The sequence below is a fragment of the Peromyscus leucopus genome, chromosome 3 (assembly GCF_004664715.2).
Source record: "Peromyscus leucopus breed LL Stock chromosome 3, UCI_PerLeu_2.1, whole genome shotgun sequence".
NCBI classification, from domain to species: Eukaryota; Metazoa; Chordata; class Mammalia; order Rodentia; family Cricetidae; genus Peromyscus; species Peromyscus leucopus.
In genome coordinates this window covers 110,669,983-110,692,303 of record NC_051065.1, presented here as the reverse complement: position 1 = coordinate 110,692,303, position 22,321 = coordinate 110,669,983, and the positions used below count along the sequence as shown (strand labels likewise).

General features: G+C 48.2%; 1 protein-coding gene across 1 annotated transcript in view; it reads left to right on the top strand.

The window, feature by feature from the left end:
- Lrig1 (leucine rich repeats and immunoglobulin like domains 1) overlaps positions 1-22,321 on the top strand; it is a 105,315-nt gene that overhangs the window by 61,298 nt on the left and 21,696 nt on the right. Inside the window, 6 exon segments of the mRNA XM_028855353.2 lie at positions 13,842-13,979; positions 15,989-16,132; positions 17,647-17,790; positions 19,139-19,248; positions 19,251-19,281; positions 21,576-21,719. Coding sequence (XP_028711186.1) covers positions 13,842-13,979; positions 15,989-16,132; positions 17,647-17,790; positions 19,139-19,248; positions 19,251-19,281; positions 21,576-21,719 — 711 coding nt within the window.

Genomic DNA, 22,321 nt, shown 5'->3' with positions numbered 1-22,321 from the left:
AAATGGGGAGGTGAGCCTGACTGTGGGCAGGCCCCAGTGAGTTTGACCCAGGTTCCAGCTACAATGGCCCCTTAAAGTGTCTGCCACTTGGAATAGGCTCACATGCCGTGAGACTGTTAGGGTACAGGGCTCTGGGAGACTCCAGACCTCAGTACCCCAAATCTTGGTCTGTGCCTGGTACACAGGTAGTAAAGCCGTGAACACCATGCCCTGTACATACACGTTACCTCGGCATTTCCAGTTAAAGATTGGGTCCTGTGAGACCTGGAGGGATGGCTTAGGCTTAAGAGCACTATCTGCTTTTCCAGAGGACCAAGGTTACCCACATGACAGCTAAAAACTGTAACTCTGGTCCCAGGAGCTCCGATGTCCTCTTCTGTCCTTCACAGGCACTGCACATACTTAGACATATATTCAGGAAAAATACTTATATATATAAAAATAAAATCTCAGAAAAAAAAACTCCCACAGTTCATCTAAATTCACATTGTTTTGTTTTTTTTTAAATAAGCTTATTTACCTAATTGGCAAGCGCATTGATATTGTGCAAAATAGTAAGTGTGATGATTCAGTTACTTTCAGGCTCTGGGTGAGAGCTATACCCTATTTTGCTCTGTCTAGGACTTTGAGAATAGAAGTCATGCACATTGATAACCCATACATCCTGCCTTTTGGCTCATCACATCGGATGGACCTTCTGGGTATACTAGATACACAGGGATGGCATGAAGTATGGCCATGTGAAGGAGGCTGTGTTCTGTTAGGGAATGTGGAATGAGAAATGTTGTTTCTCATCCTGGATGGTAAGGTCACTAGGAAGAAGGATCACAAGAGTTGTTGACAGGGCCCGTGGGTTTTTGGACTCCTGGTACTCCCCCCACAAGCCAGCATTTGTAGGTGGTCTCTTCATGGGAACCCTTGCTGGGTAGAGCCCTTAGTGGAGAGAGACTGCTCCTTACAGCTGCTTGCTCAGAGTAGCTGGGGTGTGTTGCTGACCTCAGTGGGTCCCCTTCCCACCTTGTTTTAGCAACTGCCATCTCCTACAGTTTCTTCTTCCTCCTTCTCTCCCTCCCTCCTCCCTCCCTCCTCCCTCCTCCCCCCCCCCTCCCCCCCCCCCCCCCCCCCCCCCCCCCCCCTCCCTCCCTCTCCTCCCTCCCTCTCTTCCTCTCTCCTCCCTCCTCTCTCTCCCTCCTTCCTCCCTCCCCTCTTTTCCCTCTCTATCCTCCTAACAGGAAGAAAAATCTATTTAGTACTCTGCTAGGGGCAAGGGGCCGGGTAGTAACATGAGTGCTGTCTGGCTTTGTCTGATTTTGTTGTCCAGAGACAGCTGCCCAGGCCCTGGGGGCTGGGAGATCTGTTGTTCCTCATTGTTCTGTGTAGGAGCTTTCTTTCCTACAGGCATGGACCATGGCCTGGACTGTGTAAGAGACTGGCCTTAGGCTTGTTATTCTAAGTCAGGAAAGGCCAGGCCAGCCTTGCAGTAGCCCTAGCTGTTTGTGATTGAGCAAGGGCTAGAAGAGGCTTGACAGTCTGGTGCTCTGCTGACTCACAGGAACATGAGGGCTAGGGTCTAGTGGAGGGGAATGATGTAGTGCACAGAAGCATCATGGGTGTGCTGGGGTCTGTGAGGTAGCAGGTGTATGTGACTGGGGTCTGAAACAAGGAAAATAATTTGGGGGAAGATAAAGCTAAGAGAGTATCTGGTGGTCAGGGTGGCCTTGACCAGGAATAATCAACACTTGTGGCTTTTCCATTTAAGATGTCTGTATGTAGATGGAAATTCTGATGGAAGTGGCTGATCTTGCCTTGATTTCTGTCTCCTGACTCCAATTGATACCATGTTGCCCTGCCAAGATGCCAGGACAAATTCCATTCCTGCAGGCATGGAAGGAAGTCCAGGCCCTCAGAAATCTCTGCTCAGTGTTGGGAGGCTCAGCCTGTGTCCTCAGGGATGGAGGCAGATATCAGTGGCAGTGGCATCTGATAGGCACTCTCCTGAGGGAGTGGAGAGACATTGTTTAGGTGACACTCAGATGACTTGCTGTCCCAGAGGCAGGCAAAGAGAAACATTAGGCAGCCTTTCTTGATCGAGCAATGTCTCGCCCTTGCTAACTTGGACTCATCCGTGAAGCTCAGTGTCTGGGGCTAAGTGAACACTGGAAAGGTGTAAGGACCTCAGAAACTCACTTCTCCTACTGTTTAAAATTGCCTGTAGGTTCCTTACTGAAAAAGACAGTTCATTCTCTGCTTTACTTTTAACTCCTTTTCCTTGTAAAAATGTTGGGTTGGGTAGTTTGACCTCTGTTTTCCTCTCTGTAGTTGTCAGGAGGTTGAGCTGGAGTTGTAATTCACTTGTTTGCTCAACAAACTCTGGTGGAGAAATTTCTATATTCTAAGCGTTTTTCTGCATACTGAGGATATAGCAGTAAAGAAAGAAGTGAAAACTCACGGCCATACATCTGCTGTGACCTCAGGACTGCAAACTACTCCAGGAGACTTTTTGAGGTGGGGGCAGAGATTGAAGACAGGGTCTCACTTTGCAGACCAGGCTGACTTTGGACTCATTAGGCTGCTTCAAGCTCAGTCCCCCTGGCATTCTCTCCGGAGTGCTGGGATTATAGGCATGAGCCACCCACACCTGGCTGAGATTCTACTTTTAATTAATACACTTTCAGAGCAGTTGCAGGTTTGTAGAATAACTAAAGTACAGCGCATTCCTGTCCCCCACCCCACCACAGCCTTTGTTTCCCTTGTCTTCCTGTGGTTCATTGTTCAGACCTGATGAACCAACATTGATTGAAACACGACCCCTAACGAAAGTGTGGAATCTATGTTAGGATTCACTCTTGTCATTGGGTATTCTGCTGGTTTGGAAAATGTGCAGGGACTATGCTGAGGCTCCGGTGTGACCTGTCCCACCCGCCTCCCTGTCTATCCCTTCTTGACAACTACTGTTACCTTGCTGTCTCGGTGTTTTTAATTTACTCAGAATGTTCTCCCTCAGAAGTATGTATTAGGAAGCCTTTCACCCAGCAATGACATTTTCCTCAGGCCGTTTCTTGTTACTGTTTTATTTGTGCATCTTTATATGGAATGCAGCTTGAACAGCCCGACAGTTTGGACTGTGTCTTCATGGACCAGTTCTCCCCGGGCTGGTCACTCTAGCCTTAGTGTTGGCTGCCACTTGATCGCCCTTGGGGTCTTCATTGCAAACTTGAAGCTTCTAGCTCAATGTTTGGAGGCCGATGGCCGCAGAACCAAGTGGGATCTGCTGCAGCAGTGTCCTGGAACCTGCATTTACATGGGCTTGAGGCATCAGGTTGTTTTTTTTTTTTTTTTTTTCAAAGAGTTAATGAAACTGTCTGTTGAAGACCCCCAAGGGGGTCATTGGTCCTGAAGGAAGTGAGCCGCCTGAGAGATTGGTTGACACAGCCCAGTCCTGCCTTAGGAGAGTTGACCCTGCCTGGCGGAGGCCGTTTATCCTGCCACTGGGCTGCTCTTGTTTTTTATCCAGTCTCCACCTGAATAAACAGATCCAGAATGTCATCTGCAGCCAGACAGAATCTGCCAAAATTCCCCAGGGAACGGGTGATTCACCAGAGCAGGGGAAGGAGAGAGGCAGTGAGCAAGAGACCTGCTTACGCTGCTTCTCACTTCCTGTCCACCAGATCATCTGAACTGGGCTGTCTCTTTCAAGACACCAGTGTCTTCAAGCAGGTGGTCAGTTTGTACAATGGGGCAGATGGTTATGAACCAGGCTAGTGGGGGCAATGATACTTGTGATTGTCATGTTGAACTTTTCTTTAGGTTGGCCTTTCAAAGGTCTTCTGTGCTCACTTGGTTTAAGACTCTCTTGGGCCCTGCGTTCAGGATGCATATGGGCATTTATCTTGATATTATTCTTGCCAATGTATACCTTACACTTGTTATCATCATTTTATGTTCATTAGGTCCTCATCTAACAGCTAAACAAGATGATTAAATTGAACTTGGCCATATTCTGTGGCCCTGAGCTATATTCCTAATACTTAATTTTTTTTACACTTACTCAGAGATAGATAGATAGATTGATTGATTGATTGATTGATTGATTGATTGTCTTTCTTTCAGGAGCCAGTGTTCAGTAGTCACTTTCCACCCTGTGGGTCCCAAGGATTGAACTTAGGTGGTTAGACTTGGCTGCTAGTGTCCTTATCCACTGAACCGTATCACTGGCCCTTGTAGTATATTTTATTGAGAGGTGTGGAGGTGGGGGTGAGTGGGCAAGGTGTGACTTCTGAAAATGGTTAAATGAAGCAGCATGAAATGGGCACTTGGAACAAACCGTTTCTCAGGCTCATTTCAGCCTTGGAGAATTTAGTCTAAAAGAAAGCTACTAGTGTCCGTGTGAGGCTAGAGATGTGCATGCCTGCCAGAGAACACACAGATACGCACCAACAACCATGTTCAGAAGACTCATCTGTGTTCATGGTTATGATTTTCACACTAGTCCCAGCTGGAAATACCCCAGTGCTGCTTAAAAAATGCAACAAGAAAACAAATTTCTGTGTATTTCTTCAATAGAAATAGCATGGTGAAGTTGGGATGGAGGCATGTGCCTATGATCCCAGGAGGACGGATGGAGGCTCAAGCTTTAGGAGAGAATAGTGCCAGCCTGGGCTACACACCCAGACTCTGACACAACACACACACACACACACACACACACACATAGACACACACACACACACACACCCTCTGTCAAACACACAAAGACATGCATGCACACACACTCAGTAGGAAAGAACAGTCTGGGTGGATCTCAAAATGTGAGTGAAAGTAGTCAGATACAGAAGAATTTGTGTGGAATAATTTTGTGTATATAAAGCATTAAAATAGGCACAATTATTCATGATTGGAAGAAATAGGTTTGGTTTGAGAAGAATAACAGCTAAGAGATCGGAAGGTGGCAGTTTTCTGTTGTGATCTGAATGATGCTCTTGTGGGTTGTATGTGCACCTTTTATAAAAATACATTGAACTCTGCATGTATAATTTATGCATCAAGTCTGTGTGGCTTTTATAGCGTAAAAATGTTTATAAATAAATAGCTGCTAGTATCATGTGGCCCGCCCTGTTTGAACTCATCTGCATTCTGTCTTTGGTGTGGTTTACATCATGAGGTATTTGAATGCAAATACCTCCCTAAGTAGCATGAGGGCCACTCAGCACTGCACTAAGTTTTACCCTCAGTGCCGATCTCAGGATACTCACATTGCTCCAGTTACAGGTACAATGTGTTAAGCTGTACTGTAGTTTCCCATGGCACCTAGGGATGGGTGGGTGCCTTCAGTTGTTCTGACCAGACTTGGAGTGCCTGCTACATGTGCGTAGTGAGCTGTGTGCTACCTGGCAGTCCCAGAATCCCAGAGCACCACCATGATATACAAAGTGCTCTAAGCTGTCAGAGCTGCCCTGGTGGAGAATTTGATTAACTGTCTCCCAGGATCCTGTGGTGATGACGGGCTGGAGGTGAGAGAGCTGGAGGTATGCTAGGTGTGTTACAGTTTTTTCTCTTCAGGTCTAGATTGTGTAAAAACTATGTTTCCTTTGGAAGGTCAAGCAAAGAGCTGTGATTTGGATTTTGCTAACTTCAGTGATTTAAACTTATAGAAGAGTTTGTATTTCTTGTTAGAGTCCACAGTCGAGGAATGGACTTCACCATAATGGTTTGGAAGAACTAAAGGTCATCCATGTGCAGACTGGTGAGTTGGCCAGCTTTGGTCTGCTTCAGAATAGCTAGGAGAGTTATAGAGGAGAGACCCTCAGGGTGGCTCTCTGTATTCTCCACAGCAGCCTCGTTGGTTCGTCTCTTTCCACTGGCTCCAGGATGTAACCTGGGTCATCTTTGAGGAACATACGAAGCTGGTAATTTAGGTTTCATTTTACTTTCTGAAGATCTAGAAAAGACATAGGCAGTAAAGAGTGCAGTAGTGACGCCATCATAGTGACGTGGGCAGAGGAAGAAAGGGAGGGTGTCTCCATAGAGGGATGTTCAGCCCAGGTTTGCAGGTAGCCAAACCAGGTTGAGAAAGCAGATTGACACAGTTACAAACTGTATCAGACCTAGAATTAGAGTCTCTCCTAGAAACAAAAACTGATTGCCCTGCTATCAAGAAGGTGGCAGATAATAGTGTGTGGCCAGTCCTGGTCTACCGATTATTTCTGTAAGTCAAGTTTCAGTGGAACACAACCCTCTGATTGTGTATTGTCTATGCTGCTTGGACACTATAGCAGCAGAATTTGAGTAGTTGTGACAAAGACCACATGGCCCACAAGACTTAAGTTATTCACCACCTGGCCTATTATAGAGTAAGTTCGCTGGTATAGACAATAGGTGCATGATTTCAGGAACCAGCAATTTCCACTCAACATGCCCTGTGCCTTTGATCCGCTCACCCTTTCCTCCTGGCTATGATCTGTGACATAAGATCTTTTCCACTACTAAGGGGACCTTGTGAACTAGGCTTTCACAGGGTGTAGTGGAACAAATGCTCATGATAAAAAGTTTTCAGTGTTGGTTTTGCATGCCTCCATCTGTTTTACTGTCTAATATCAGCTCTGAAAATGTAGCCAAGTGGAGGGAGCTTAGCATGCCTACCCTCCTCCTTTGAAGACTGATATTATTTTTGAAGCCTTTAACAGGTGTTGCTTTAATAGACTTCTGCTGTATTAAGTTTTCCTTACCCCAGAGGGCAGCCCCGGGGGTAAACTGACACTGGTTGGAAGTGAGTGCCATGTGACCAGGCTGCCACCCGCTACCCGAAATTCCTGGCTGCAGAATCACTAGCTTTGTGTTCCTTTGATGAGGCCATTGACATTATTCCTAGCACAGTGCTGTCCCCTGTCCTTGCCTTTTGTAAAACTGAAGTGTGTCCTTTTGCAGCTTCACCCACCCCATGAGGAGATGGATGTAGTCCTCTGACAGCAGCTGGGAGAAGGTGTTCTCTGGGGAGCCACACTTCCTCCCTCCATTGTGGGGCCTTGCTTCCATCTGCCATGCTTGCTGAGGCTTAGTCCCACAGGTCCTGTACCACATGCTATTCATGTAGAACCCTGGCAAGTTGGGGCAGAGCTGGGCCACCTGGTGAAGGCTAGTTTACACAGACCCACCAGAGTTGCTCAAGAAATAGAACATACTAGGAGAACCTCTTGAGTGGGCCAAGCCAAGAGGCAAGTTCTTCTGGGTTGGCCTCTCAGCTCCTCCTGCATCTCAGCCGTGACCTCATTCAATTAAATTCCAACAGAGCTCTGAGTTCATTGCTTTGAACCATCTAAGAAGAAATGGTAGCCATAGTTACCTGATTAGGTTGCTGTTTGGTTTCACTGTTTTGCCTAGGGCCGGCTATATGACATGCAGCAATTGATCAGCTACGGTTAAGAACTTGGAGATGAGTATGGACCTACTAGGGAAGTGAGCACTCAGGTTAACAAGTGATATAAAATGACTTGTTTGGATATTCATTAAGAACAGTGTGTTTTCTGACCTGGGCTCTAAGACTGTCTTAAGCAAAGAAGCAAACAAAAAGAATAGGGAGTTTTGTGAAGTAGTATGCTGTCCTGAGTTGGGGTAGCAGATAGGCTCTCCAGGGCCTCTGCTTTCAGCGGGGAGGTGGGATGGCTTTCCTGTGTGATCTGAATGCTGGTTATTTTCTCTAGACTTAAGGATGGAGAGCTAGAAGTGAGAGCCAGCAACTAAGAAGAAATGGGTTTGGGGGTGTTGGCACTCATGGGTCAAGGATATGAGAGCTTGCTGTGGAAATGAGAAGGTGATCTACCCCAGCTGGTTGAATTTGCTTTGAAGTCTGGCTCCCTGAGTCAGCTTGGTTGTTGCAGGGGCTGGCGGTGGCATTCTGCAGCCGAAGCAGGCCTGGTTCCTAAGTGGAGCTGAGAGCTCTGACTCAGCCCTTTGTTCATGAGGGGGAGCCAGGCTTGCCTGTGCATTGAAATGTTGCAAAAGAGTTGAAGGGAACCAGTCATCTGTTCATTGTTCTCACTCACTTTTTCTTTTCAAAGCACTTCCTGTGGACCAGATCCATAGCTTGCTTCTGAGGATACATGACTCATAAAACAAGGACCTTTTTACTTAAGCAACTGCTGATACATGTCAGGTCATATCAGCCCATGGTTATAGGATCTTCATACTCCACTTTACAGATGGGACTCTGGAAGATTCACACCTAGTGGCACCACTCGGTTGTGATCTTGGGTGACAATACTCACAGCACATCTTCAATAGGGCTGTGCCGTGTTTCAGAGCAAGGGTGCCCATTCTTGGGTGGAGATGCCAGGATTGTCAGATCTCATGCACGCAGATTGTCCTTGAAGAAGTGTGCAGAGTTCTGCAGGATCAGAGCTTCACATCCACATTCTGAACTTGGACAGGTGTTCAGGAAGGGTTGCTTGGGGCCCAGACCATCCTTAATAGCAGCAATGAAGAGAATATGGTGTGTGTTCTCAGCAGCTGGGCTGCCTTGGACATGATACAGGTGTTTGCAGCTGGGCAGGGCTGTCACAAGATCTGTGCCATGGCCAACTCCTTTCTGTGCCTGTTGATTCTGCCTGGAGTTCTTTGCTTGGACAGTTTCTGCTGCAAGAATACTGGTGAATCCATTTGTATGCTCACCCTTAGCCCTTCTGAAAGTAGGCGCATTCACTCTTGGGACCTGTATTGAGCACCTATCCTGCAACTCATCCCTTCTAATGCCTGGAAGCAGTTGGGCGTAGAGGTGTCTTTCTTCATGTCTCCATGCCATGGTGGGAAAGAAGATGGTGAACTAGATAAGCAAGTCCCCAGTTTATCAGATAACAATTAGAGCATAGAGAAGGACAGGGCAGGTGATGGGAGGCAGTGCATGCAGGTGTGTGATTCTAGAACGAGTAGCCAGGAAAGGCCTCACCAGGAGATGATACTTGAATAAAGGCAGGGAGTAAGGGATGAGCCAAGTGGGTCCCTGGAGAAGCAGCATTCCAGGCGATAGGAGCAGGAAGTACAAGGGTCCTGTGGCCTGCCCAGTGTTAGGACAGACATGGGGCAGAGCATATGAAGTGGAGGAGTAGGTTAGGCAGGCCTGTGGCAGATACTGTGCCTTGGAGGCCCTACGTGAGAAATCACAGTCATTTGTTTTCAACAGGGTCTCATGAACCAAGAATCATTTTGTTTTGCTTTAAAATTGTGATAAAATATATATTAAAAAAATTAAGCAGAAAATGTAGTATTTTTTTTTGTTTGTTTTTGTGCAGCCTATCTTGAACCATTTCCTGTCTTGCAGTACTAAGACTCCATGTCCATTACCAACCAATCTTCATTGTCTTTTTTAAAAAGCCCCTGACTTTGGAACCATCTTTTTATTTTAGTTTTTGGTGCCTGCCTGCCCTTCCTTTTTGAAACATGGTCTCATCATGTAGCCCAGGGTACCTAGAACTCTCTAGAACTGCTATGTAGTTGAAGCTGGCCTCAAACTTGCAGTCCTTAGGGTTAGGGTTAGGGCTAGAACTTGGATCCTAGTACCCATGTAATGCTCGGCATTCTGCAGACACCTGTAGCTCCAGCTCTGAGAGATCCAGTGCTCTTCTGGTCTGCACACATGCATAGGCTTGCATACCTCCACCACACATACACATGTGCATACACGTGCGGACACACATAAATAATCTTTTTTAAAATTTATAATTGGGGGCTGGAGTAATGATGGCTCAGTGGTTAAGAGCACTGGCTGCTTTTCCAAAGGACCCCATTTTGATTCCCAGAACCCACATGGTGGCTCACAACAGTCTGTAACTCTAGTAACAGAAGACCCCACACCCTCTTCTGGCCTCTGAGGGTACCACAAATACCTGTACAAAGACATGTATACAACTAAAACACGCATACACATAAGATAATAATAAAGTGAAATCTTTTAAAAAATTATAATTATTAGTGTTAAGAATGCCATTTTGTATATGTTGTACAAAATGGTAAACGTATGTTTAGGTCCATGCTCAAATGGTTGGAAATTCTATCTTAATTTAAACCAAAATTCACTGAACATTTTTTTTGTGTGTATGAAACCAAAGTCAGCAACTGAAACAACAATTTTAAAAAAATGTAACATTTGAATATAACTCAGAGATACACTAATTTGATACATGCTCAGTAGTGACAGGAAATTTAAGTCTTTGTTTTTAGAATCAAATGATTATGTGTCTATAATAACAGAAAACTTATACAATGGTGGGCATTAAATGCTTATTTTGTGTACTGGGAATATAAAATAGGCACACAAATTAAACATTTACCGACAATAAGTAATACATTATTTTGAAACATTTCTTTGGTATATCTATAAACAGTACAGTAAAAACACAAGTTTGCAACAGATAGTGTTTCAGATGTGAGCTGTTGTGTTTCCTTGGCATGTCAACATACGCAGCACAGGCTTTTGTGTGTTCAGAACCTCGGCTTCAGTGAAGCCCCGTGAAACACCGTGGGCCAGTGTCATCAGAAACAGTGTGGATCCATTACACATTCAGTTTTGAATTAGTATTTTGTCATTGTGCATTCAGAAATCTACTACCAAATGTTTGCAACCTCCATACATCGTTATGTGACCCCATGTGAGGTGATATGCATAGTTTAGGAAGCTGTAGTTTATATTCCGTTTTCTTTATCTACTCATCTGCCACTGGACATTTGGGTTGTTTCATCTTTTGAATATTCTGAATAATACGTATTTCTGTGAACACGTGAAAGCATCCATGAGATCTGAGTTCTGATTTGGGGGTGTGCTAATGTTTTAGATAGTTAACTGTTTTCTAAGGCACCCTCACTCCCCCACTGCTTGCGTGGTCTAATTTCTCTACACTCTCATGTACATGTGTTCCTTTGATAGTAGCTATCATAACTGACCTGTGTTTCCATACAAACACTGATACCTGCTCACCATTTGTGTATTTTCTTTGGAGAATGTCTATGTAAGTCCTCTGCTGATTAAAAACATTATTTTTCTTTGGTGTGTGTGTTTGTGTGACTGTATGTTCATGTCCCAGGGTGGCTGTAGAGGCCAGAAGGTGATATTAGATCCCCCTGAGCTGCTGTTACAGGCTGTTGTGAGCAACTAACATGGGTGCTGGGATCTGAACTCAGGTTTTCTAGAGGAGATCTGAGTCATCTCTCCAGCCCCCTTTGTTGATATTTTAATCAAAATGCTCTGTTGTTGAAATGTAGGGGTTCTTTACAGATACCTTAACCCTGAATGCTTCAGTTCTGTATGTAAAAGAATGCTATATTTTCATGGACCTGTGTACAGTTCTTGAAGTCATCTCTGCATTATGTTTAATAGTCAATAAAGTGCAAGTACTTCCTAACCTGTTGTCTGTCTTTGTGGTTTCGGGGATGATGAAAAGAAAGTTCGTGCGTGTGCGGTGCAGGTCTGATTATTTTTTTCTCCTAAGTATCTTGTGTGAATGCATTTGCTTAAATCTGAGGTGTGAGATCCGCAGGATCTGAAAGTTGACCCTCTTCTGAGCCTTCACCCTGGCTCCCAAACTTGGTCTGCAGGTGTCTTCCCTGTTCCTACCCGACTGGCTTGCTACACTGCTGGCCTGGGAACTGACTGCAGGTGGCACTGCTCACCTGGAGGTCTTCGCTGACCAGCCATGCTTCTCTCTCGGGGTGGTGCAGGTTCCCGAGGCCCTCTTCTAATTCCCTTGTCCCTGTTTCTCTCACTTGGCCCACTGTGTGCCTCCTGGTTTGGTTCAGCCCGACAAGCCAGCCCTTCAGTCTGACCCAGCTCCTGATCTCCCCGCCTGGCTTCCTGCCTCGGTCCTTCTCTCAGGCCTTCCTGGATACTTCTTCCTGGCTCATCCTCCCAGAGCTCATGCCTCACTCCCACAGTCTCTCCATCTCCATGGCTGCCTTCTCTGCTCAGTGGGGAACTTTTCCACTGTGTGAAAATGTCTTGTCCTCTTCACAATGGCATTTATCCAGAATGGGGGCCTAGAATGCGGTTCAGTGGATAAATAGACTGCCGAGAAAGAAGAAAAAAGTGTAAGACAAAAGACAGAGACAGAGGCGGCAGAGAGGAGGTGTGGGGAGAGGAGAGGGCGAGACTGTCCCGGGCTTGCTTGTGTCCGGCCTCGGGTGCCAGCCGCTTTGTGTGGAGCCTGTGCTTTCTCCGCCCAGGTCCTCTGTTCCTGGCTCCCTGGTACTGTATTTAGAGTTCCCGGATGAGGCCCAGCGCTGTGTCCTTTATTTCTTGTTCTTTTTCTTCCCATACTTTACATAATAAAGCTTCTATTTTCCTTTTGGAGTCAGCAAACTGAGGAGACCGCCTTATTAAAGACATTAATGAAGAACTCAGGAAGTAGCTTGGGGAGGGGCACCAGAGGTAAAGTTTGTCTCTCCCTCAGCACAGTTGTGCAAATGCATTTTGAGTTTCAGGGCCTGGGAGACTTGTGAGGAGAACAAAGGAGCCTGAGAGTCCCAGAGCTTCTGGGAAAGAGGTCCTTGTTTATGCCTGTTGGAACCGATTTGGTCAAGTGTTTGTTTAAAGGAGATGCCACTTGGTAAGCAACACCAGGCTCTTTGGGGTTTTGTTCCAAAAGGCCTTTGATTGGTTGGAGAGCTGCCCCTGTTTACTCATAGCTGGCAGAGTGTGTGGCTGGGATCGGCAGTCCCAGCACTACCTAACACCCAGCGAACTTCACTGTGACCCCTCCAGGCAGGGCCAAGCCCACATCAGCGCCCAGCCCTCATCCCCCTTGCCCGCTGTTGCTAATGCTGGCTGGTTAGGTTTTGGTTTTTGCAGAAAGAGGATTAAAGGTGCAAATAAGTCATGGCAGGAAGTTAAGCACCACAGTGCCCTCCAGGTGCTTTAGTGTGGTTTCAGGGAGCAGGCTGTAGCCTCATCTCTCAGATGAGAAAACTAAGGCCCAAAGTCCCCAAGGGTGGGGATTCAGGGATTTGGTTCCAGCTGGTCCCAGCAGTGAGCTTCTGTCTCACTTCAGAGTCGGGTTTGGCCATCATCATCTCTGTATTCTTTGGAGTCCCTTCTGTCTTCATGCCTGGGCTACAGTACATGACGGGAGACTGAACTTGTGTTGTGACGTATTCAATAGGATTAAACTGAGCTCTTGGGGGAGGAGTGGGGGGGTGCTGGAAAGATGGCTCAGAGGCAGAGCCAGCCTGGTCTACAGAAAGATGGCTCAGCAGTTAAGAGCACCAACTGCTCTTCCACAGGACCTGGGTTCAGTTCCCAGCACCTACATGACAGCTCACAACTGTCTGTAACTCCAGTTCCAGGAGACTTGACACCCTCACACAGACACACATGCAGGCAAAACACTAATGCTCATAAAATAAAAATAAATAAGTTAAAAATCAAACAAACAACTGAGCTCTGGACTCTGGAGTCAGCAGTCTTTAGTCATAATGCTAGACTAGGCACCAGAGATCAGAGATGGGGTTGGGTTGGAGCGGCTTGGTGCACTTGCATGTCATCTGTCGCTGGGCACTGGGCATGTCAGCGCCCTGTGTTCTTCTCTTGGGTGGAACAGCTGAGGCAAAGAGCTTATTCTGCACAGAAGAGCCTATATATAACACTGAGCCAGCAGATGATAATGCAATAGATAGAGGAATAGACCACGTATTGAATGTCCCTGAATTGTAATTTTAGGTCAAAGTAAAATCACAAAAACAAACGGTGGGGAATACGAGCTTGTTGCCTCACCCTCCCTGCTCCTGTCTCAGGCAGCCCAGGATCCACAGGATCCACAGTGTGGGAGGCGGGGGCTGAAGTCTCACCCCCTGCTCTCTCTCAGGCAGCACAACAAGATCCTCAGTGTGGATGGAGGCCAGCTGAAGTCGTACCTGTCCTTGGAAGTTCTGGATCTGAGCTTGAACAACATCACGGAAATCCGGAGCTCTTGTTTCCCGAATGGCCTGCGTGTAAGGGAGCTGTAAGTGTCTCTGCCATCCATGTACCCCAGCTTCCAGGCCTTGTAATGACTGCCCTGGCGCTCAGTCCTAGACACAGGATGGGTGCTTGCTTCACTCTGGCCCTGGCTGGGCTAAGTTCGTGGGGTTGTGCAGACCTTTGGCAGGCCAAGAGTGGGGTCTACCCATGGTCCCTTGGGCATCCATTTTAGAGCATTTCCAAACCTTGTAGTGTCACAGTGGAGGGCAGCACTGAAGTAGGAAAGGTTAATTGGCTGTCTGAGGAACTTGCCTCTCACAGTGCAGAGCCCAGAAGTCAGGCCCGCCCGGTCTCTCTGCTCACAAGTCTAGTTTGGCTCTCATGCTCTGAGCTGTCTCCCAGAGAAACTTGGAGGGAGTGGTTGGGTGGTGAGTGGGTGCGCATCCCAGGGAGACAGGTTCAAAGGCAGTGTATCATCAGAGACCTTTCGAATAAGCCATGTTGTGGCTGGCTCCTTTGGAGAGGGCAGTTACTCAGCTTTGTAGTTGTGTAGATGACTTTGTTTTTAAACATGTCTCAGTACCTGCCTCACCCTGAGTGGACGGCAGACAGGAATGAAGAAGGTAACCCTGTGTAATCCACTCGCTGCAGGTAGGAACACACTGCTTTGGGGAGGAATTGAAGACCAAAGCTAAAGAGACAGTTCCTAGTTAGGAGTGCATTTCATCTCCTGTCTTGCTGCTGCTTCTGAGTTATCTGCAGCTCATTTGCAAGGCTGCTTTAGGGCTCACTGTGACCCATCTTCTCAGGAAGGATGACACTTGGTACAAAATAACTTTTCCAAGTCATTCTGAGACTCCAGGAAGAGAAGTGATTGCTTTCAAAGTTCATCAAGGCACAAGAATTGGGAACGAGAGGCCCTGACGTCTATAAAGCCCTGGGAGGGGGCTTTCAAAAGGTGTCCAGCTGCCACCTGGTGCTTCTTAGGTGGCACAGAGAAGCCACTGACTGCTACCCTGGGTTGCACTGTCCTTTCCCCGCACAGATGCAGAGGGCACTTTGTGTTGGCGGCCGTTGCCTGCCATGTCGTCATCACAGCGATTGCTCTGTAATCTGGAGTGCTGAGAACAAACAGTCCAGCCCCATCTACAGAGTCCTTACGTGCCCTGCTCTGGGCTGCTGCCTGATGGCGGGATCCGAAGCGCCTCACCCCCTCTTGGCACACAACCATTGCGGTTGAGAGTCTCTGTCTCTCTCATTTTCACTCCGGCTTTTGTCTGGGGATGGCAGGAAGAGAGGGTGCAGTGGAGTGGCCTCTCGGGAGGAGACTGTATCGCTGGCAATGTCTTGTCTTCTTACTTCTTGATAGAGTTTGTTCTGGGAGCTGCTTGTCTCTGAGCACACTGCCGTGTATTTTGAGAGAGAGTCCCCTCCTCTGTGGTCACAGGAGGCTCCCCTGACACGTAGAACATGTAGCCCTGTGAAGATGTATGTCTTCTTTTCTAAAGGACGCACAGAGGTCTCTTAAATGCTTCTTGAAGGTGTTAGAATTATTTAAATGAATGGTTTGCACATTTTCATTATGTAAATCGTACAGTCAGACCCACTTCAGGATTAAGTAAGGGCTGTTTCTCCAAAGTGTAAAACCCACTGACCTTAGCTCCTAACTGACTTTTGCTTTTAGGGCTTTTCTGTCCAGTGTGAACTAGTTGGTGGTGAAGAAGGAAGCCACAGGTTCTCTTGAGGCAGGCCTTGTGCTGTGCTGCAGGGGTGGGGAAAGGTTCATGTGGCCCCCACCAGCAGAAGCACAGTGTGCTGAAGCACGGCCTGCCTCGGTGTCTTCTCCTCACTAGACAGTCTGCTAGCAGCATGCCCAGGCTCCCTGTCTTCGAAGTCAGGATGGGCTTGGCAGCCTGGAGATAAGGGACTCAGTGGAGATGTGTCCCTCTGGGTGTCTTCGAGGGTTCCTAGCAGCCCCTGCTGGGTCTGGGGCCGTAAGGAGTGAGGAAGGCCTCCAACTGCCACTACATTTTCTCTCCTGAATCGTTCCAGCAACTTGGCAAGCAATCGCATCAGCAGCCTGGAGTCTGGAGCATTTGATGGTCTGTCACGGTCGCTGCTGACTCTTCGTCTGAGCAAAAACAGGATCACCCAGCTTCCTGTGAAAGCATTCAAGCTACCCAGGCTGATACAACTGTGAGTACAGAAACCTGCACTTTAATTAAGGTTAGCCAAACTTTATGGGGGCCAAATTTCCCCAAGGACCCTGTACCAATCGCCACCCCTCCCTCACCCCCCTTGGTAAAGCTCTGCATAAACTATCATTTATGACCCTACTGCAACACCTAATAAAAGCAAATTAGGAGTTGGGTCTGGTGTCAGCAGACTCCCTCAGATGGCCTCGGATGGAAAAGACCCACACGCTTGCACGCATGCTTTTCCTCGCTGACACTGAGCTTCTGAAGTGCAGTCCCTGACTCCTGCTGATGGCTTTCCCTCTCTGAACTCCAGATCCTCCTGCCTCAGCCTCCCGAGTGCTGGGGTTACAGGCATGCACCACCATTCCCACCTCAGTTTCATTCTTAGCTCAGGTTTTAGTGAGGGTTAGGGTACTGAGGCAGTCTGTACCTTGGACATAAAGTTATCTGTACCTCCTTGAATTGTTTGGTATGAAGCTAGCCTGATCAAGGCAGCCACCTCTTCATTTCCTAAGTTTCAGAAGGTAACTGGTTTGTTTTTGTATAAAAGCATGTATTTGTGTGTCTCTACATACCATAAATAGCAAAAAGTTGCTAGAAAGCTTACACTAACCAAAACTTCCCAGCCAGTGAAAGATTTTTCAGCTTTGTTTTTCTGTATCTTCCTTTTAGCAGAAGAGTGTAATGAAAATGAGCCAAAATTCAAAATGAGGTTTAAACAGAATGGAGCAGGTGCAGGTCAGGCTGGCAGGAGGTGGAGCGTGTCCTGACGGCACGCTTCTGGGCCCCACCCCATGGGTGCCGGAGCTTCGCTTTGCTCCTTTCCGTCTAAGAAGCTGGAGACGCTGTGTGTGGAGCGGGGTCATGAGCCACTGCAGAAACATCTGGGGGACCAAGGGCTTCCCAGTTAGTGCTGTGTTCTCTCACCTTCCCAGAGTTGCTGCTGGGGTCCAGCTGACCTAGAGCCCTGCTCTCTCGCGTCAGCTAAGACTGTTTTCTAGGGCTAGGGGCCAAGTGTGTGTGCTCCCGTCCCCCACGTCTCCATGAGCGGTCACTTCTTTGCACGGTCGGGCAGTCTGTCAGATGCCCGAGTGGAAGGTTTGCTGCTGTGTGATAGCCAGTGGTTAGGGTTTTCTTGGGTTGAAGCATCTGGTGTGGATTTCTGTAGCTGAGCACCTCAGCTAAGGAATGTGCCTCCTGAGTCATGCCGAGGGCCTGCTGTAAAATCATGCATGATGACTGTTTTCAGGGAAGAGATGTGGGTGCTTGGGCCCCCACGGTACCAGGGCCAGCATGGAGCTGGCTATACAGTGCTCACTGTACTTCCTGTACTGCGTCACCCATGCTGTTTGACAGTGTCAGTGTGCCGCTGAGGTGTGCCCTGGGTTCCCTCCCCTAAGACTCCTCCTCCATAGTTTCCACGGTGACTCAAAAACCCGCTTGAACTTCTTGGAATGGTGCCGGCCAGATGTGCACATGGGAGGTTCTGACCTGATGGCTTTGTCTCCATAGGGACCTGAATCGGAATCGGATTCGGCTGATTGAGGGTCTCACGTTCCAGGGGCTCGATAGCTTGGAGGTGCTGAAGCTTCAACGGAACAACATCAGCAAGCTGACAGATGGTGCCTTCTGGGGGCTGTCTAAGATGCATGTGCTGTAAGTGCGGGCATCCCTCCTGGGCATGGGCTCTTCAGAGCATGTATGCACTCACACATTCGTTCAGCTGGGTGTGGTGGCTACCTGGACCTAGTCCCCTGCTCTTTGGACCTTTTTCTGCACGATGGACTAAACCCCAGGTTGTTTTCCCTGCAGGGTAGGGAGGAGGTTCTAGTAGACACATGGTCATCTAAGGAAGTGGAAGGAGATGGACTGCTCCAGGCTGCTGGGCCTACTCTCCACCCCCTACTTCTGCCACAAACCTAAGACTCCAGAGTGATTCCCTCCCCACATCCTCTCCACTCACACACTTATAGGAAGTCCCTTCTTCCTCACGCTGGGTCAGTGGTCTTTCTTGATGTGCAGGTGGGCCAAAATGTATAGTTCATCTTGGGAGATTTATTCCTGTCTTGTGAGCTAATCAAGACATGGAGTGCAGATGTGCAGCTTTTATCAGGGGAGTTTCCAGCCAGATGTGTGTAGCGGCAGAGCTGTCTGCTGCCAGAATAATGAAAGAGAATAGCAGAGAAGCAGTACTGATCTTCTGATTTGAAGCCTGTACAGTTGACTCGGCACAGCCAGGCAGTAACGGTGCCGTCGTGTCCCGAAGGCGGTCACTTCTTACCCTCTCTGCCTTTGGTTGTCTGGTTTTCAGTTTGCCAGTGGCTCCTTCCAGATGAACACAACTGTGCCACTGTCTTTACCTGTGCCTGTCAGTGGTTCAGCTGGCCGACTCCCTTCCTCCTCCCTGCTTCCCATGCAGATGACATCACAGCCCGTACATCTGCTATTATCTTTGTAGCTGAAACCGAGGCCGGAAGCCTGGGCCCCCGGCCACCAGTGTGCTGCCCGTTCTCATCCTCAGAAGCCTCTTCCACTGCCTGCCCCTTCCCCACACTCACTTCGTACGGCACGGACGGGAGGAGCCTGCTGCTCCGCTTCCTGCTGTTGACACTTTCCACTTCGGACTAACTGAATGTCACTTTCCTGTGTCATTTCGGAATCGAAATCTAAATGGTCACTTGCTGAGATCAGAGTTCTCAGAAGAAAACTGGTTACCCACCACTTGGTTTTTATATTAAATCTGCAAATAAGGAGTGGTATGTTTCTTCGGATTTTTTTTTTTAAATACACTAAGCACTCATGATTTGAAAGTGGGAGAAAGTCAGATGGACCAAAGCAAGTGCCAGTTGCTTAAACTTCCTAACACCGAACAAAATGTTCATACTTCTCTGTTCTGTTACCTTCTCTGTGCTGATGACCGCATCTGATACGGACTGGCCTCCTGCTTGCCGTCTGTGTGGCGAGCGGATGGCAGTCTCTTCATCCCGTGTATCCCTCTCTGCAGGCACTTGGAGTACAACAGCCTGGTGGAAGTGAACAGCGGCTCCCTCTACGGCCTCACGGCCCTGCATCAGCTGCACCTCAGCAACAACTCCATCTCTCGCATTCAGCGCGACGGTGGAGCTTCTGTCAGAAGCTGCATGAGCTGTAAGTCTAGGGCAGCGGTCACTCCCAGTACCCGGAGAAGCATCTGGGAGCCACCGGCCCGCCTCACCCCGCAGGGGCCTGATGAGGGCCACCCAGAGGCAGGGAGCCTGGTGATCTGTCAAGAAGAAAGACCCATGCGGAGCCACTGCCCCCGGGTCTTAGGCTTGGAGTCAGCAGTGAAGGAGAGGACGTGCCGGAGGAACAGAGGTCCAGGTGTCATCCCAGCACTTTGGAGTGACAATAGTTCATGTGCATTTCTTGAGTGACAAAGTCCCATTAGAGTAGGACAGCGACACGGAAAGACGGTGACATGCTGACAGTGGGGGGACCTCCACCATCCTTTCCTCAGACGGTTTCTCAGGACGCCGGGCTCATTCCTGCCCCGTCTGTGTCCCAGTGCCTGATGGTGGATGGATGGAGATGCAGCGTCCCGTAGGTCCTTTGGGGAGTTCCGGGACAGGGTCCCCAGGTTGTACCCTTGCTCCTGAGAATAGTAGTGACAGACCCCCCGATGGGGGCGGCATGTGGCCTAGGCATCCCTTCACAGAAGACACACTGCAGTGCCAGAGCCCAGGACTCGGCAGGCATCGTGTGCCCCTTTGTTCCTGCCCTCTGTCTAGTCATTCTTCCCGTTTAATAGATGCCTTGTAGTCCAGTAGGCTTATTCTGGGAGGTCCGGAGGTTGGTTTCCTCCCTCCCTCCCTCCCATCTTTCTTTCTTTTTTTATTTTATTTGGCTAGGCTTGGCTACAGGAAAAGATGGATCCACCAAAGCAAGTGATTGGTAGGAATGCCACACCTTGCTCAGCCTCTCTTGTGTGTTTTGACTTCACCAGGTGGCATCTTTAGAGACACTTCAGCCTGATGCTGACTCTCGCAGCCTGTGTTTTCCTCTGGTCGTCTCTACTCTGGGTGCTATCTGTGGCCCTCAGTGTACATGTCTCTCCGTACCCCACACTTACACAGAGTTCAGGGTTTAGCTAGCCCCTGTCTTTTGTCAAAGGCCATAGTCCCTCCCTGTACTCTGTATTCATTGCACTTAGAGCTAGTGTTCATTCTTTGGGTTTGGCTTCCTGCTGCCTCGAGAAGCTGCTGTTGACCACTGCCCATGGTACTGAGTGCCATTGACCAGCCCTTGATTTGTGGATTTGTGGTTTTCTGTTGGCAGCTAGGAGTCGTAGGGAAGGGAGGGGCCTTATAGGTGTTCAGTCTAGTTCCCAAGCAAGGACAGTCCTCTGGAATACACCAGAAAGTGTTTGAGCCCCTGGAGTTGGGGCCGCATGGAAAGGTAAACTAGGCAGACCCTTGAGTCCCCTCCTCCTGTTTCTGCCTGGCAATATGACACTCTCTTGTGCCCTTTAGAGAAAGGGAAGTATCTCTCGAGTATACTGGACTAGTCCTAGTAATTTGCTCCATATTAGAAAGCCTCAGCCAGATGAAGGATTGCTTTCCAGCAAGTTCTTGCCCTTCCTTTAAGCTAAAGCTTTAATTGCAGGCAAGGATGTAATTTGGGTCTCCTGTCAATCTTAGCAACTGATAGACACTATGACTTAGTTCTGTAAGAGGGACAGAATAGCATTCACTGCCACCTTTAAAACCACATTAACCTTCAGTTAATTCAGTTTGCTTCTTTTTGTACCAGTCCAGGCTTAACTTTCTGACTGTAGATAAACTAATACGTCACATAATCAACCCAGTGTTGTGCAGTAGTGCTGGGAAGAGCTGGATTCTGACAGAGAGGCAAAGTGCATGCTTTGGGGCCTGATCCCTGTTGACTGCTGTAGTCTTTACAACCAAGGCCTTCTGTGTCACGATCTTCTTATCCTGCTAAGATGGGAGGTCCTGGTTTGGCTGTCCCAGGCAGTGGCTCGTGGTGCCCTCTGCTGGCCGATACAGGGAGTGTAGCTGTGGCTTCCTTACACAGTGTAGAGCCCTTCCAGATTCTGTTTACTGTGTCAGTCTCTGCCGAGAGGGGTCTTTCATTGCCTGAACCAAGACCAGCAATGGAGGGGCCTGGAGTCTTGAGGTCTGGGTTGTATGACAGGTGTCTACAGAGTGTGTAAGCAGTAGTCCTCAGTTTCGTGGCACTGGTTTCATGATTTGCACAATCATATTGTTATCAGACTAGATGAATGTTGACAAGATGGGTTTCTTTCTGTATGGCCACTTTTACTCAGGGTTCCTGAAAACAGTATCCCCTTCCTGGTGAGGTCAGGCCAGTCGTGGCGTGACTGCTTGAGAGAAGAGGGCATCCATTTAGCTCAGTGGTGACATTTGTCTTCTTCTCTTCCTCAGGATTCTGTCCTTCAACAACCTCACTAGGCTGGATGAGGAGAGCCTGGCCGAGTTGAGCAGCCTCAGTATCCTGCGCCTCAGCCACAACGCCATCAGCCACATCGCTGAAGGAGCCTTCAAGGGACTCAAGAGTCTGCGGGTCTTGTAAGGATTTTGCTTTTGAGGGTGACAGAATGAAGGGTACCCAGGTGGGAGAGCAGACCACAAAGTGCCTGCTTTGTTCAGATTCCCCTCTTGCTGGCTGCTAGTCAGAACTGGACCCAAAGCTGGCATACTGTGGGAACATGGACTTGAACTTTCATTATCACTCACAAAAAAATAACCATTGAGCAGAAAAATCTTTTCTTCCCAGGATTGTGCCGATAGAGGGATGAGAACTCTTTAAAAACTGTTATTATCAGAAATTCTCAGCACATGAGGCAGGACGGGGTGGGGGGTCTGGAAAAGCATGTCTACACAGGGTGCCTGCAGCAGCATCCAGACAGTGCTTCGGTTTCTTTTCCAGTCTTCTGGCTGGAACTTCTTATGATTTTTCTTTCTGAACAGGGAGGGTGGTGGTTTTGTTCATTGGCTTTTTAAGGCAGGATCTCTGTAGCCCAGGCTAGTCTCAAGCTCCTATAACTGAGGCTGGACTTGAACTTATGGCTATCTTCCCATCTCAAGCACTAGGATTACAGGTGTGTGAGCCTCTGGGCCTGGCTGTAAATTTGGAGGATATTTTTTCTCATGTTGCTGTAGCTCAAACC